General features: G+C 40.4%; 1 protein-coding gene across 1 annotated transcript in view; it reads right to left on the reverse strand.

The window, feature by feature from the left end:
- The window catches only part of TMX3 (thioredoxin related transmembrane protein 3), a 44,348-nt gene that overhangs the window by 18,156 nt on the left and 9,906 nt on the right, over positions 1 to 16,286 (reverse strand). Inside the window, exons 4-9 of the mRNA XM_007957820.1 lie at positions 16,095 to 16,218; positions 9,314 to 9,359; positions 7,931 to 8,011; positions 3,747 to 3,846; positions 2,725 to 2,802; positions 203 to 269 (exon numbers count right to left, since the gene is read on the reverse strand). Of these exons, the coding sequence (XP_007956011.1) occupies positions 203 to 269; positions 2,725 to 2,802; positions 3,747 to 3,846; positions 7,931 to 8,011; positions 9,314 to 9,359; positions 16,095 to 16,218 (496 nt within the window). The remainder of the gene's footprint in view (positions 1 to 202; positions 270 to 2,724; positions 2,803 to 3,746; positions 3,847 to 7,930; positions 8,012 to 9,313; positions 9,360 to 16,094; positions 16,219 to 16,286) is intronic.

Genomic DNA, 16,286 nt, shown 5'->3' on the forward strand with positions numbered 1-16,286 from the left:
TATTGATTGTAAGCAAAACGCAGAATGAAAGAACACTAGATGGATAAACTAAAGCTGAGACACAATACAAGTTCCCATTAGCCAATCAACTAACGTGGCTTGAAAGCAGTAGCTGCATTTCCCAGATTTTCTATCAACACTGAGTCATATAAAAGCCTGTTAGTTTTAAATGTTGTGTATGAGTTGAAACTCTGGAGCTTACCGTCATAAATGAAGTAAGTGTCATCTTTGAAAACCAGCACAGCAGGCATTTCTCTCAGCACCACCGACTGCAAAAAGCACAAGTCTAAATCACTTCTTATCATGGACAAGTTTAATTGACAGGTATGATGCAGAGGAATTGAAAGACACCAGCAGAAAACAAAGGTAGAAACCATTAAAAAGACCAGAGCGGGTGTCAGGCTCGTTCGTCAGGTGACGCCTGTGTCCTGCACCCCGGCACAGTGCCCCTACCCCAACCCCATCATGGTGAAAACCATGGATTACACTTTGAGAAAGGGAATGGATCTAAAGACGGAGTGGGGAGAGAGAGAAGGGAGGCCCCACGCTGCTGGGAAAGCACAGCTGCGTTGCACTCTGCCCCACTCCCTACCGTCGGTGAGGCACCGAGCGAGTCCGCTCACCCGTCTGCTTTCTTTGTACAGTAAGAGCACTGATGACACCATGGCGGCAATGGGAACAGTATGCAAGGTCGTGCATTAGAGCACTGTTTACAATGGCAAATGTTTTATGAATGACAAGTTCTAATGATGATTAACAAGAAGATTCATTCAGAAGATACCCACAGTTTCGATCCGTGCTGTAATTATTTCAGACTAGTAAAATTACAGTAGAGAACTGGTATCAGGGAAGAAGAATTTTAATGAGGGTAAGTCTGCCACACAAGAGAGGCAATGCTGAAATAATGACTGGTCCATCAATAACAGGCTGAAATATTAGATAAAAGCATCAGAAACAGTAATGAAATAAATACTTCAGGAAGATTTAAAAAACAGGGGAAGGTAGGCATATCCCAGGATAGAGAAAATGACACAGAGTGACTTGATTACACTCCCTCTAAAAAACAATACAGAATCATGACAATGGCCACACTACGTGGTAAGGAAGGCTCTCAAAGCACACACCCATGTCTTCACCTGCTGGAGCCTAATCCACCAAGATGTTGGGCAAGTATTTTTAATATTTGTATCTCTCTTTCAAGGGCACGCTATGGCACATCTCTGCAACACCAAGGAAATGTCCAAACCCTGTGGCCCTCTAGTTCCATATTCCTTGTGCTTGCTCCTCTCCCTTGGATGGCTTCCAACTCACTGGCTTGTATTAGGATTATCTGTCTACATGTCTGTCCTCTTTATTCCTCTTCAAGTATCCAAGTCAGAACGTGTCCAATTCACCTCTGTATCCCCTAAGGGTTCATAAATACCAATTGTGAAACTAATAAAGATTCACATAACCAAACACTAAAATTCAAAATATAAAAGAAAGCATAAAATTACAGGCTTTGTCCTTCTTTGAATACTCTCTGTTCTGGTTACCTAGTGCCATTCTGACAAGAATATACCAAATGGGATGGCCTTAACAAACAGGAGTTTATCCTCTTACAGTTTGGGAGGCTAGAAGTCCGAGTTCAAAGTGCCAAGCTCTAGGTGATAGCCCCTTGACCTTGGGTTTCAGCTCTGCCTCCTGCTCCCAGCCCACTGAAGCTGGAGGTTTTTCTTCACTCAGCTGCTGGCTGCTGAGGCTGACAAACCCAAGGTTGACAAGTAACAGGGCACAGCCCCAATGTTACCAAACCACACAGCAGGCCATGGATTCATGTCCACTGAAAGTGCCAAGATCAGCTGAGCATGGCAGGCTGCTGAACAACGACACGGCGACATGCAGGGTTAAAGTGTTCCATAAGCTAGAGAGACTATCCCCAAAGCTTCTCCTTATATACAGGAAGCAGACTATATCCCTAAGGCAGCTTACTCAGCTGCTTGTGGTAGATCCCACCATGGAGGTGATTACCAGTCTCATCATGGGGAATACAACATCCAGCTGCCTAGCCACTCAACCAGGCCCAGCCAAACTGACACAAAAATTTAACTACCACACTCTCTACAGAAGTAAAAATTCTCATATTATTATGAAATAACTCTGCTTTTTCCTAGCAGACTCATGTAATTCATTCTCAGAACTAAAATAAAGAAATGAAAAACTCTGCAAGTGCCAGACTAATTAAAGAATGCTGGAAGGAACCGACAGAGAAAGTCAATAATGATACTGTAATGCGTAAGAATCAAGCATACCCTGCAGCATATGCTCCCCGCACCTACCCAGATGCTTGGGGTTCAAAGTACTGACCTAGGACACTTTGTGAAAAATGTCAGGTGTCTGAGGACTCTACTGTCTACCAGCGATTCAACAGACTTAAAAAAATACATGGCCCATGATAAGAACATAAAAAACAGTTGTTGAATAAAAAACTGAAAATGAGTTCAGTCTTGAAGGATTTGAGCCATCACTTGTCACTCCTGCTATTATTTCAAACAGAAAAAAAAAAAGAATTACTAAATGCTACGAATTGTGGGATATTTGGTTATTAATATAAACATTCTGATACCAATAAGGAGTTAACATGCTTTAGTTCCACAGTATTAAAGTGAATTAATCTGATAGATAAAATCAAGTAGTAAATTTAAAATATGAAATTGTGTCATTAAATTCATTTTTAAATATTACCTCAGGAACCACCTCTTCTGAGGCAGCAAAGAAGTATGAGTACACAATTAATTCTGAAGCCGCATCTACGTATTTCTCCTGTAAAGATGCCAACAAAAAGAGGTCACTTTTAAATATTATGCATCAAAATTCCTCATTAAACAGTCAGAGCAACCTATGCAATGAGTAGTATTATGCCAACCTGCTACCTGTACTTTTACATGAAATGAAGGAATAAGAGGAAAGGAAATAAATTGCTTGAACGACAAAAGATCAAGGCATAAAGTGCTTTTATCCTTTCCTAAATTAAGCTCATTAAATATAACGTAAGTTCAATTCATGCTTAGTAATTATATAGGAAGAGAAAGGAGTGACAGACACAAAAAGAGGTAGGAATGATAGGAGGCTGGTGCAAAGAGTTGAGTACCTGACCACTAACTGAAAGGCTGGTGGTTTCGGCCACACAGAGGCACCTCGAGAAAGCCCTGATGGTCTGCTTCCACACAGATGACAGCCAAGGAAACCCTACCGAGCAGCGCTACTGTCACCCACGCGGCTGCCACGAGCAGGAGCCGGAGGCTCGGTAACCTGTTTGTTTCCTTTGGTTTACTGGAACAAGTATGTGCACATGGCACATACACACACACATGTAACTATATGTGGGTGTACACACAGACACATGTATATAAAAAAATAAGCTAAGGACAATGGTCTTTTGCCTTGAGGAAGCTGACACCCGGACGGCAATGTGCAGTCCCAAAGCACCCCCAGTGTTGGGAAGCAACACAAGATTCAACAACCAGGCGGAGACCAGAAGAGAGAGAAAGGCTGGCAACACCACTGACCCACTTTTCACTCTCTTCTGTTTAAAGCAAACACTACACAAAATCATTTTTCTTAAAAAATATTGAGACTGAAATATTTCCAGTAACGGTAAAGTAAGTTTTGAGTTTTTGGTCTAGTCTTGGCTATGTAGCAGATTAAATAACAATATTAACAATATATCTGAATTTTGTGGATTAAAAAATAAAGTCATGCTTTACCTTCAAAGGTGACTCTCCACCCACATAAACGAAAAAGACACGGTGCCTCCTCTGCACATGTTCAAACATCTGCCTGCTTGGCAGTGGCCGGATTAGAGCCCTGTTTGAAAAAGAAACAAGCATGCACTGTGAACTAGGTACGTTACACAATTTATTCCTCTCTGTATGATGGCTTATCATATCTAAAGCTCAGTAAATCCACATTAAGTGCATGTTAAATGCACATGAAGTTCATCTAATGATAGCCAATGACGACTACCGTATCCGTATGTTAAAAAGGAAACCACCAAGTCTACCCACGCTTTAACCCATCACTTTAAAAGTAGTTCTAAACACACTCCTTCAGAGAGGACCATCTTAGTCGATATCTTGATAGGTAAAAATAGAACTATTACCCCGTTAGAGTTCTCAGCTAAGAACAAAACAAAACAATTCACGTGACAATTCATTTCTTTTCTCTTTCAAAAATCATCCACATAAACATTTTGTGAAATACCATATCAAGAATTTATGTTATATTAAGAATATTTATTTCTTAAGTTGATTTTAAGGCTATATAGTTTTAAAGAACTAACAGGTCTGTCCTGGAAGAACTGCAGCTGGAATGCTCCTCAGAGCTGAGAATGCCTAGACTTCGTCTCACCTACTTTGGTCATGTTGTCAGAAGAAACCATTCTCTGGAGAAGGATGTCACGCTTGGTTAAGTGGAGGGTCAACAAAAAAGGGAAAGGCCCTCAACAAGACGGACTGACAGGGTGGCTACAGTGATGGGCTCAGGTGTAGTAGGGATTGTGAGGCTGGCACAGGACTGAGCAGCATTTCGTTCTGTTGCACAGAAGGTCACTAGGAGTCAGAGGTGACTCACTGGCACATAACAACAACAACGATAGTTTGAAAATATCCTATATAGGTTAACACCTAAAATATTTCAGAAATATGTTACCAAATATTTTCAGGAAATGTAAAAGATGGTAGCCAAAGCTAGAGCACAAGATTCTCATTAGTAGGGGGAAAAAAAAAAGAAAGAAAGAACCATGAACAGCCAAAGACAAAATAGATAAACGGGGCCTCATAAAAATCAGATACTTTTGTTCATCAAATGACTTTTCAAGGACAGTGAAAAGACAACCTATAAACTGGAAGAAAATTTTTGGGAACCACATATCCAATAAGGGTTTAATATCCAAAATATATTTTTAAAAAATCTCTACAATTTAATAATAAAAAGACAAATAACCCAATCAAAAAATGGACAGAGGAGTTGAAAAGGTATCACACCAAACAGGATACTCAAACGGCCAACGAACAGATGAAATGATGCTCCAGGTCACTGGCCATTCCTATTGCCATCACACTGACTGCAACTCACAGTGAACCTGAGAAAGAGCCGAACTGTCCCACAGGGTTTCCCTGGTCATAATCTGTGCAGAAGCAGACTGTCACATCTTCCTCCCACAGTTCTGGTAGGTTTGATCCACTGGCCTTTCATTAGCAGCCCAGCACTCAGCTATGGTGCTATCAGAGTTCCTCCATTAGCCATTCAGGAGAAGCAAATCAAAATGACAAGGAGATACCATTTCACCCCCTCTAGGATGACTATGAGAAACGTTTATACAAGTGTGAAGTAATCAATGTCAGTGACTATGTGAGTAAATTGGTAACATCACTGTTCTGCTTACCTGGTGCCGCTCTAACAGAAATGCCACATGGCTTGAACAAACAGGAGTTTATTCTCTTACAGTATGCAGGCTTTCAGTCTGAGTTCAAAGTGCCAGGCTCTAGGGGCTGGGTGAAAGCCCCTTGACCTTGGGCTTCAGCTCTGCCTCTTGTTCCCGGCCCACTGAAGCTAGAGGCATCTTTTCACTCAGGCAGCTACTGGCTGCTGGCTGCTGAGTTTAACAAGCCCAAGGTCTTGGCACAGTCCCAATGTTACCAAACCACATGGCAGGCAATTAATTTAAGTCCATTCAAAGTCTCAAAGTTGGCAGACCATGGCAGGCTACTGAACAACGACACGGCTACGTGCAGGGTTCAAGCATGCCATAAGCTAGAGACCTCTTCCCAAGACATCTCCTTATATATAAGAAGCAGACCACATCCCTAAGGCAGCTACTCAGCTGCTCACAGTAGATTCCACCATAGAGTTGATTATGTCTCATCATGGGGAATCCTACATTCAGCTGCCCAGCCACTCAACCAGGCCCAGCCAAGTTGATACATAAACATAACCACCACAATCATTCATCGCTGGTGGGAATGCAAAAAAAGGTACAGACGCTGTTGAAACCAGTATGCAGTTCCTCAAAAAGTTAAACAAAAAACTACCATATGACCCAGCAATTCCATTTCTACATGTATACCCAAGAGACTAGAAAGTCCCAACACTAACAGACACGTGTACACCAATACTCCTTGCAGAACTATTCACAATAGCCAAAGAGTATGTGGAGTGAAGTCAGTCAAATGCAAAAGAACAAATATTGCATGATTTGATATGAAATAACAAGAGTCGGCAAATGTACAGAGAACAAAGTTTACCAGCGGCTACCAAGGGTGAGAGACAGGGAACGGGAGGTCCCCGTATGGAAGCAGTGAGTTTCTGTTTACAGAGATGGGGGATCTGGCAATGACTTCGGGTGATGGTAGCACCACCACATTGTGCACCTGAAAGCTGCTGAACTGGAAAATGTGTTTTGTATAGCTTTACAATGATTAAAAAAAAAAAAAAAGAATTTTATTATATGAGCATATTTCAAAAGCAACCAGTCTAAACTGAGAAATAAACCTCATCAAAGTCAGTATATTACTTATAAAATAAAATGAAAAAAACTAAAAGATATGGCAGGCTTCTTTTAAACATCAGTCTAAATCATTGCATTTTGCTCCATCATCAAATTTGCAAAAGAAACACAGCAAACATATTTTTAAAATGTACAAGATTGCATCAGTCCACTCTCGTTTCTATTAATACTTTAGTAATTAAGCAGTAAGTGATGTAACTCCAGAACTGACTCTTGAAATTTCCTACACATGAGAGTCACCTTCAGTTACCTCAGGAGAAGGAAGCCCTTTGTAATGGCAACTAAAACTCACTGCCAAAACATAAAGACCAACGTACCTGATGGGGAAATAAAATACTTCCCACAGCAATCTACTCATATAATTAACATTTTCTCAAAATTTACTTTTACCTACATACAAATCAAATGAAGGAAATAAAACATCCAATCAATGAGAAAAGATGGGAAAGAGAGTATTAATAAGCTCTGCATGTTAAATTTATAAAGATCATTCCTAGTTCTGTACCTTTTCTTGAATAATTTAAGCCAGGTAGCACATTACCACCTGACAAATCCATCCTAGTATTTTAATTTCCCTTGAAACTATTTAAACTTATCAAGATATCCTGCCAAATTCATAATTCTGCACATAGTTCCAAAGCCTATATTACATTAACTTATTTTGATAAGCACCTCTTCAAGAAGTTCTACTTATCACATCAAATAACTCCTTTCTTCATACTCCAGCCAAGTGCAGATTTTAAAAAACCCATTCTATTCAAATCAGCAAGCATAGTTTATAGAAAAATTTCTTATTGGTAAAATCTCAGAAGACCTGTAACGCAAAGAGATCTTTGGGTCCTATGTATGTCATGATCCGAGCCAAAACTGCAGTAACACTTCACAGTTGGCATAAGGTAGCTTGTGAAAATATTTTAGCTGAATCTCAAAAACATTTAAAGTATCACAGGCAAGGCACTGAAGTCTCGTTTATCCAGAACAATAACCTGTATTTCTTTTAAAACTCTGAAATTAGGTAACAAAAAAATTAATGAAACCAGACAGTACAAAAGAAAAATTTTCAAAAAGATTAAGATTTATAAAACTTTTAGTTAGAATCAATCAAAATTTTAAAAATGTGTTAAAAATACACTGGGAAAATATTTTTTCTTTAAATTTGAATGTTAAGCAGTAGTTAATACAAATCCTTTTCCCTTTTTCTTTCTTCAAAGCATCCGTCTGGATCATATCACATGACCTTGTCTTTCTAAATAAATAAGCAAGTGAGCAAATGCATTTCATTTAGCTAAGTGCCTAATATGTGCATAACATGGTCCATGAGAATACATTTCCTTTTCAGGTATCAACATATGATAGTAAAGGCTGTTCCTCAGAACAACTCACCCCGATACTCTGTGAGCAAAGTCAATAATATCATCTTTAGTCCGTGGTCCTCTGTAGTTGTATGCCAAGTCCCCCTTTAATCTTAACAAGAAAAGAAAAAGAAGAAAACAAAAGATAAGCACTTGGGTTATTTAAACTGTTTCAATATTTAATGCTAATCATTATGTGTGACTGCACAAACTTACTAAATGCAGAGGGGTATGAAAAGGAGTACCACCCCTGTAACAAAAGACCATCCCATACAGCAAACAGGCAACTCCTAACAGAAATGAAACAGCTGCATTCCACTGATGTACAGAAAGGGCTGTGTACCGTGTACCCACGCTGTGCCTGGGACTCCTGAGACAAGACTACATCACATGTTCAAGAGCAGGAGTTTGGAAAATTAAAGCACTTTAATGCTCACTATCTCCCCTATCAAAACAAAAGGACAGGGAATGAAGCCCACACTGACAGAGACAAGCACATTTTAAAGCCATCCAACATCTCTGTATCCTCCCATCTTGATACTCCAAGATTACAGAGGAAAACCATGTATGAAAACAACTCTTCTAGAAAATCACGTAATTTTCCAAAAGCACGCCATGGAATTAAGTCACGTGTCTAATTAACTAAAATTAAAAATATAATAATAAATACGCAGACAGACACAACACTGGTAATTAGAATGAAAAGCAAGAAAACTGCACCTAACCCAAGAACGTAAAGGTGCTTAGGAGACACCTTTATAAAGCGAGGGAGGGCCCATAAAGCCCAAGGAAAACTAGTAAATTCTGAAACCAGTTTATGAAAGCGTATTTTATTATAGAAATAGGTTCCAAAACAATTTCTCACTCACTGTCTTACAAAATAAGGTTAATAAGAATCATGAGCAATTCAATGTAACCATGATTCCCAAAAGCCCTTGAGAATTATCACACCATTTCCTCTAACTTGTACCACTCTGCATTAGACTCAGTCAACACCTACCAAATAAAGTTAACACCCATCGGTTTTGATTCCGCTTGTTTTTTTAAACCCTAATGAAGAAGTCTAGTTTAACTGAACAAAAGCCAAATTTGTCAGGAGGCGAGATTTACTAAGATAAAGTACACAGTCACACTGCTGACAGGCAGGGGCGTCGCAGACAGGCTGTGAGCACTGGCCCGCACAGCAGTCCTGCACCTGCCAGTCAGCACTCAATGCAAGGTCAGTGCAGTGACAGGAAACCCCCTTGTGCTTAAATGTGAGGACAACTATCAGGATACAGTCCTCTCCTCTGATTACACACTGCACCTAAAAAGAACTGTTGAACCAATCTTCAATCCTCTTAGGAAACTACTACCATGTAAGAAACTAAGTAGCGTGAATAAATGAAAAACATAAACATACAACACAACTTACAGCTTGATTGTTGGGTAACCACGGACTCCAAACTCTGCTGCAAGGCCTTGAGAAGAGAAAGATGCATCATTCTAAATTTCTTTTAAAAAATAAGAAACAAGGCAATAAATGAGCCTTTTACTTAAAAAATACATTTACTTATACAAACACATTTTTAACTCCTAAAAAAAGATTATGAACACACAAACACAGCATTCTAGTACAAAACAATTTTACTTAAAATAACCTAACCTGTGGTCTGCACAAAATACTATGACCAAAAAAAAAAAAAGCCAATAGTTAAAATATTATTTCTAAATTATTTTTAAAAATATTCTTATTAAAAATAATTAAGCCCTACGTCTCATTTAACTTCTTTCTAGGGCAAGTATCTCTTCTAGGTCTCATCCCCTCCTCTAAAAAATGGCTCAGCACTTCCTTTAAAAGAACAATAACAAATAAAACCTAAACCCCATTGAGTTGACTCAGACTCAAGGAGACTCTATGCATTACAGAACAGATCTCCATAGGGTTTCCTTGGCTATAATCTTTATGGAAGCAGATCTGCTGGTTGTGCTCAAACCACCAGCTTTCAGGTTTTGTAGCACTTGAGCCAGCAGGGCTCCTCTCCCTTGCTTTAATGGATCCTATTTTAGGAGAGTCTGTTTTCGTAATAACCTAGGATAATTCTAAGTATCTCAAAGGTTACTTGGCAATCTTCCCATTAATTAAAAATGAAAAATAATTGCTTCAGTGACATTTGTTATGGCTACAACAGCAAGAAATGGTGTAACAAAAACAAACAACAAGGCACCAGGGCTTTAAACGGTATCCCAATCACAACAGCACATGAACACTATGCTACTTCATCACCAACTCAAACCAGCACAGACAGCAATGTATTTCTGGCTAACAGCCAATAGAGTACTGACGGAACTCTACCGGTGCACCTAAAGGAAACTGGGTTTACTCCCACGATCTCTGCCTTTGAAATTTCCTTTACTCCTGGCACATTTTCTTATCCCAGTTGAGAATGGGAACTGACTTCTACGTCTGGGTTCCCGTACCAATACATTTCATGAACTGCATTAACCTTGGTTTCTCATCACTTCCCACCAATTCACTAAAGAAATGACGACAGAATGAATCTGTGGCAAAATAATAACCAAAATCTCTCTCCCTTCTTTTGTCAACTCTCCAGTGTCTCAGATATACACAGAGAGAGGTGACAGGAAGGGACTGGACACAGTGGCTAACATTAATTTTATATAAGGCAAAAGGCAACAAAAACAGGAACTCAAGTTCTGAAGATAAAGGTTCTGCCCGACTGATCACATGAACTCTGACCAATCACATCCTTTCTCTGTGCCCCATCTCCAATTTAGGAAAGACTTACTTCTCTAACTATTTTCTTATTGGAGAGGAGTGCTGTTACTGAGATTGTCTTTTTCCGAAAATCAAAAATTAAATTTTGAGGACATATGTGAGTAAAGCATGTTCTTAATACCCCTCCCCCAATTAAGGGAGCAAATAAATACAAGACTTAATTACTGTCACTAAAATTCATTTAAAAACTGCCAAAACATGAAGATCAATGTAACTGATGGGTTAGGGCAGTCAGTACAGCCCTCTAGCAATACCCTCATATAATTTAAAATTTATTTATACACAAATTACATAAAGAAAATGAAATACACAACCTAGGAGAAAAAGCAGTGGTGGTACTTTAGAAAATGATGCAGAGGCTCTCCGAAACAATTCCGGCCCCACAGTAACCCCATCCCTTAACTTCTTTGACCTCAATTTCCATCTCCAGGAGGTGGGGATAATTCCCTCCACCTGACAGCCCCTTGACGACCTGTTCTTCATTTCATAAAAGCTGGAAGGACACTGACTCCTAAAATGTCAGCTTTAGTTTCCCCCAGAGGGGAATGATGCTCTAATAAAACAAGCAAAGACACGAAGACTGGGTTACAGATAGTAAGGACTCGCATTATAAACCAAAAATCTATTAGTTTGGAGACAGTGGGTATCTTAATACTTACTGATTTTCTCTTTTTTTAATTGTGATTTGGGTGAAAATTCATAGAACACATTCATTTTCTATATAGCAGTTCATACACTCTGTTTCATGACATCGATTATAATCCCTGTAATTTAACGGCTCTCTTCCCACTTCCCCCTTATGGTTACCTTTCCCATGTCCTTCTTCCCTATGTACTCCTGCCCTCTGAGCTATCTCTCTGTACAGATATTGCCCTTCTGGTAGCCGACGATTCATGTTCTAAGGAGTGGATCTACATGTTGTAAAAGTTCACCTTATATGCCTGTCTACCATTTGGCTGGAAGCCACAGGAGTGAGTTCAATTCCAGGCCTGAAGGGTGTCAGGGGCCATAGTCTCAGGGGTTTCACAAGCCTCTATCAGACCACTAACCCTGGTCTTTTTTATGATTTTGAGTTTTGTTCCATATTTTTCTCTCACTCTATCCAGGACCTCCTGAACCCCTTTCTGAGTGGTTTATAGAGTGGTAGCTGGGCACCATCTAGTTCTTCTCATCTCATGGTCATGAAGGCTGAGGCTTGCATGGTCCACTAGTCCCTTGGACTAACTCTTTTCCTATGTCTTTGGTTTTCTTCATTCTTCTTTGCTGTGGATGAGGAGAGACTCATTGTTGCACCTAGATGGCCACTTGCAAGCTATTAAAAGCCCAGTTGCTACTCACCAAAGCAGAACATAGAACAATGTTTTTGTGTAGTATGTTATGCCAACAGAGCTTGATGTCCCCTGCAACCATGGTCTCAAGTCCACAGGACCAACAACTCACTCCCTCAGGGTGGGTGGCTGTGGCTAAGAAGTTATCATAACTTTGCCACCTGTTAGTTCTATTCATATGGGCATTCTTGTAGCACATACAAATACATACATAGAAATAACATTTGCCAAACATATATGGTCATGGGTTTTTATTCCCTTTTGTCTAGACATACCCGACTTCCTTTTATACATACTAACTCACTGCCCTCGAGTCTGCTCCGACTCACAGCCCTCGAGTCTGCTCCGACTCACAGCAACCCCTCCTTGGGTTTCCGAGGTGGTATCATTATGTAAGTAGATTGCCCAACCTTCCTTCCGAGGAGTGGCTGGTGGGAAGGGAATATTTTTTTCTCTACAGCATACTAAACATCCCAATGATGCTATAACTGAGTGAATAACACATCTGTCATGAACATCTGACAGGAGCCAGCAGTACAGAACACTGTGAACGTTACAGTAGTTACTTAGGTTTACTGGTTATTGGTCGTCTCTCCCACTAGAGGACAAGGTGCACGAGAGCAGAACATGTGTCCTCCCGGCTCACTCATGTGGGGCCAGGGCCCCGGATGCAGTAAGTACTCCTCAGGCATGCAGAATAACAAATGCTCACCTGCCAACTCTCCCACAACAGAAGGATCTTTCAATAAACTGTGTCTGCTTATCCAAGCAGTCATAAGGCTTTCCAAAGCACCATGGAGGCTGGGGTGCCAGTTGAGAGCCGGGTGGAACAGGTACAGCATTCCATGTTCATGGAACACCCACCATAGTGCCTGACACACAATGGGACCCAGTGTATATGACGCCATTCCCCAAGCCTGACGGTCTGTGTGAAAAAACGTGTTACACGTATGTGGCCCCTACGCTGTAAACTCCTGCCAGGGGTTTTTAACTATTAATTCAATATAATGTACAATACTAAGTAAACGTGAAATAAAATCTCCAATGATCATGATGTCACAAGCAAAAAGTATACCTAAATTAAAAATACAAGTTTCATCCAGCTCCTAAAGAGCTGAAAATTGTATATGAAGTCTTAAGATCCATAAGTATACTGCTTTTCATTCACATTTAAAACTTTTTTTTCTAAGCTAGTCAGAAAAAAAAAAACTAGCTGTTTTCCCTAGTCCTCTCTCTCTCTCTCTCTCACACACACACACACACACACACTCTCTCTCTCTCAAACACACACTCTCTCTCTCTCTCTGCCCTCGAGTCAGACCTGACTCATAGCAACCCTTCCTTGGGTTTCCGAATTGGTATCACTATGGAAGTAGATCAGCCAACCTTCCTTCCGAGTAGTGGCTGGTGGATTTGAACCACCAGCCTTCTGGTTAGCAGTCAAATGCTGTAGGCACTAAACCACCAGAGCTCCCTTCCCTAGTCATAGTACCACTTAAGCAGTGACATAAAGTGACACTTAATAAATATTAAAAGTCAACTAATAAATTCTATACATTAATAAAGATTTCTTGGTTTAACGTAAACCTGCTAATAATGCTTACTGAAGTATCACAAGAGTAGCTTACCACTAAGATTTTTTTTTTTAAATTTCTGTGCATAGTGCCTAAGGCATCTGACTGCAAACCAGAAGGCTGGCAGTTCAAACCCACTAGCCAGCCACTCCTCAGAAGAAGGACTGGGCAATCTATTTCCGTAGACATACCACCTCGGAAACCCAAGGAGGGGTTGCTATGAGTCTAACCAACTCGACGGCAGCGAGTTTGGTTGTTTTGGTTTGTGCTTTGTTTCTCAGGTTGACTATTTTTCTTTATTTTCCCACACTCCTGAATGCCTGATTCTATTACCTCATCGGACAATTCAAGCGATCACAAGGATTTACCTTTTTAAGATTTTATTACACTTTTCTGTTTTTCCATCTTTTTCCCTCTATTAGACTGTAAGCATTTCCAGGGAAAGTAATAATTGTTTTCTCCTTTCTTCAATTTTTATAGACTAGTACATGGCTTGAAAACAATAGGTAGCAATTTAACAGTGACTAAGTGAATAAGTGAAAAAATCTACACATGGATATAGGTAAGTATGCATGCATGTTAATTAATACATGTCCAGCCATAAGAACTTATTTATTCATGAACAATAGTTGGAAGACATCCTAAGGAACATTTCTCAAACATTGTTAAAAGCCTATTTCAGGAAGGATCAACTTTCCCTTCTCTAGGAAGTTCCAGTCCTTGATCTTGTCTCCTCTCAGAGTTTCAAGTTACTTTCTATGACTCAATAATCCCAGCTCTGACGTCTCACATACACTCTTGGTCCCTACTTCCAAACACTACTAAGCACAACAGCACAAATTTAGAATAGCCGCTAATATGCAAATGCATAAAAATTAAACACATCATTGTTTTCCACATAACTTGTGGCTGACAGTTCTGCACTGAGGCTAAGAATCTGTACTGTTACTTTCCTTCTTTTCTACACCAGAATGCCAACGTACCACAGCTATGAAGCCACCCTTAAAAACAACTTTAGGAATTACTGTTCCTCCTCACTCCACTGCCACCATCCAGTCACGGGCTCCCAGCATCCCGTACTCATACAAAGTCGACATAAGTGATCTTCCTGCTTCAAACCACTCTTCTTCTTCTCCTCACTTGGGACCCCCAAGCACATTTTGATGAAGTCATTTGCCTTCTCAAAAATGTGTTTACCTGTTGACAACTAATAAAATGAAAAGCACCTGAAAGGCCCTTTGCAACCTGGTCATATCCTTAGCACCCTATATATGCTAGCTGTCATGCTTTGGGTTTTTTAATATAAAATGCTCATACAACCCTCACAACCTTGAGCACTAACACTCTTTCACAGACATGGAAACCAAGAAAGGTCAAGCCCTTTCCCAAAGCCACAAAAGGGGGACATGGCATGGCTAATATGCAAACTAAGGTCTGTCTGGCTCTGATGTCTAATCTAGAACACAATGCTAATCTCCTGAGAGGAAACACACACTGTATACTTGCACTTCCCTGGTTACCTGAAGCTACATTTATTGAATAGTACAAAGGGCTTTATGTGGCCTACATCAGTCAAATTTCAAAGCAACCAAGATGACAAGTATCACAATGACACATTTACCAACGTGGAAACCAAAGCTCAGAGTCCGGAGACCCTCCATGGCTCACATACTGAAGCAACACGCAGAGCCAGGTCTGGAATCCAACTCTGCTCCCTGAAGCCATGCTTCTTCCAAATGTCCACACATGTCCTATTGTCTCCTTTCCCCAAACTCTCCAAGTCGAGTTCTGGCAAACTTTTTTTTGACAAAGGGTCAGACAGTGAACAGTTCAGGCTTTGTGGGGCACACTTGTGACTTGTCTGTCACAGGTACTCGACTATGCCACATGAGCTTAAGAACTGTCACAGATGACAGCAAACCAGGAGAGTGGCCACATCGCAACATAATTTTACTTAAGAAAACAGGCGGCAGGCTAGCCTAGGCACACGGGCCAGTCTGCCAACTTGTTTAAAGACATGCTGTTCTGTGACACATGCTCAGATGCTTGTTGTCAACTCTGTGATTCTGCTCTAATACGCTCTCTGATTTGAACACCTTCCCCACCCTCCTGTCTCCCGACCCTAGCTCCTCTCACCCTCTACGTTCTCACCTACCCTTCATGGAGGCACTTCAGCCTACTCTAGCCAACACCACAGTGATTCACAGCAGCATCAAAGTCCACCCTTCAATGGCCTGTCACTGCTGCCCGTCAGCGGGCATCTCCTCAGGCAGGCGCAAAGTGGGGACAGTGACTTACACACTTCTGTGAGTGGTAAGATCAGCATGTTAATACAGCAGACACCCGATGGCTAATTCATTAAACTCATAAAGTACACAGTCTTGAAGCATTAAAATAACTTCCAGTTTATATGAGCACAGAAAACGTCTTCGTCTCACCCTAAACACTGCTGAGTATAAGGTAAGTAATCTGTGTAACGACAGTAACAAAGTAACAAACAGAGGCAATGCTTACTGGCATAGGATGTAGCATCCATCTTCCCAACTTTCACCGGAGAACCCATGTTTTTCATCTCAATCCCAACTTCATTCCAAATCGGTTCCAGTTTTTTACAATGGCCACACCATGGTGCATAAAACTTGTTATGGAAAAAAGAAAAAAAAAAACAACCACTTAAATGTTCTGCTACAGTGAACAGCCATCTTA

The sequence above is a fragment of the Orycteropus afer genome, unplaced genomic scaffold (assembly GCF_000298275.1).
Source record: "Orycteropus afer afer isolate SDZICR_OR568_19922 unplaced genomic scaffold, OryAfe1.0 scaffold00800, whole genome shotgun sequence".
In the NCBI taxonomy this organism is placed as follows: domain Eukaryota; kingdom Metazoa; phylum Chordata; class Mammalia; order Tubulidentata; family Orycteropodidae; genus Orycteropus; species Orycteropus afer.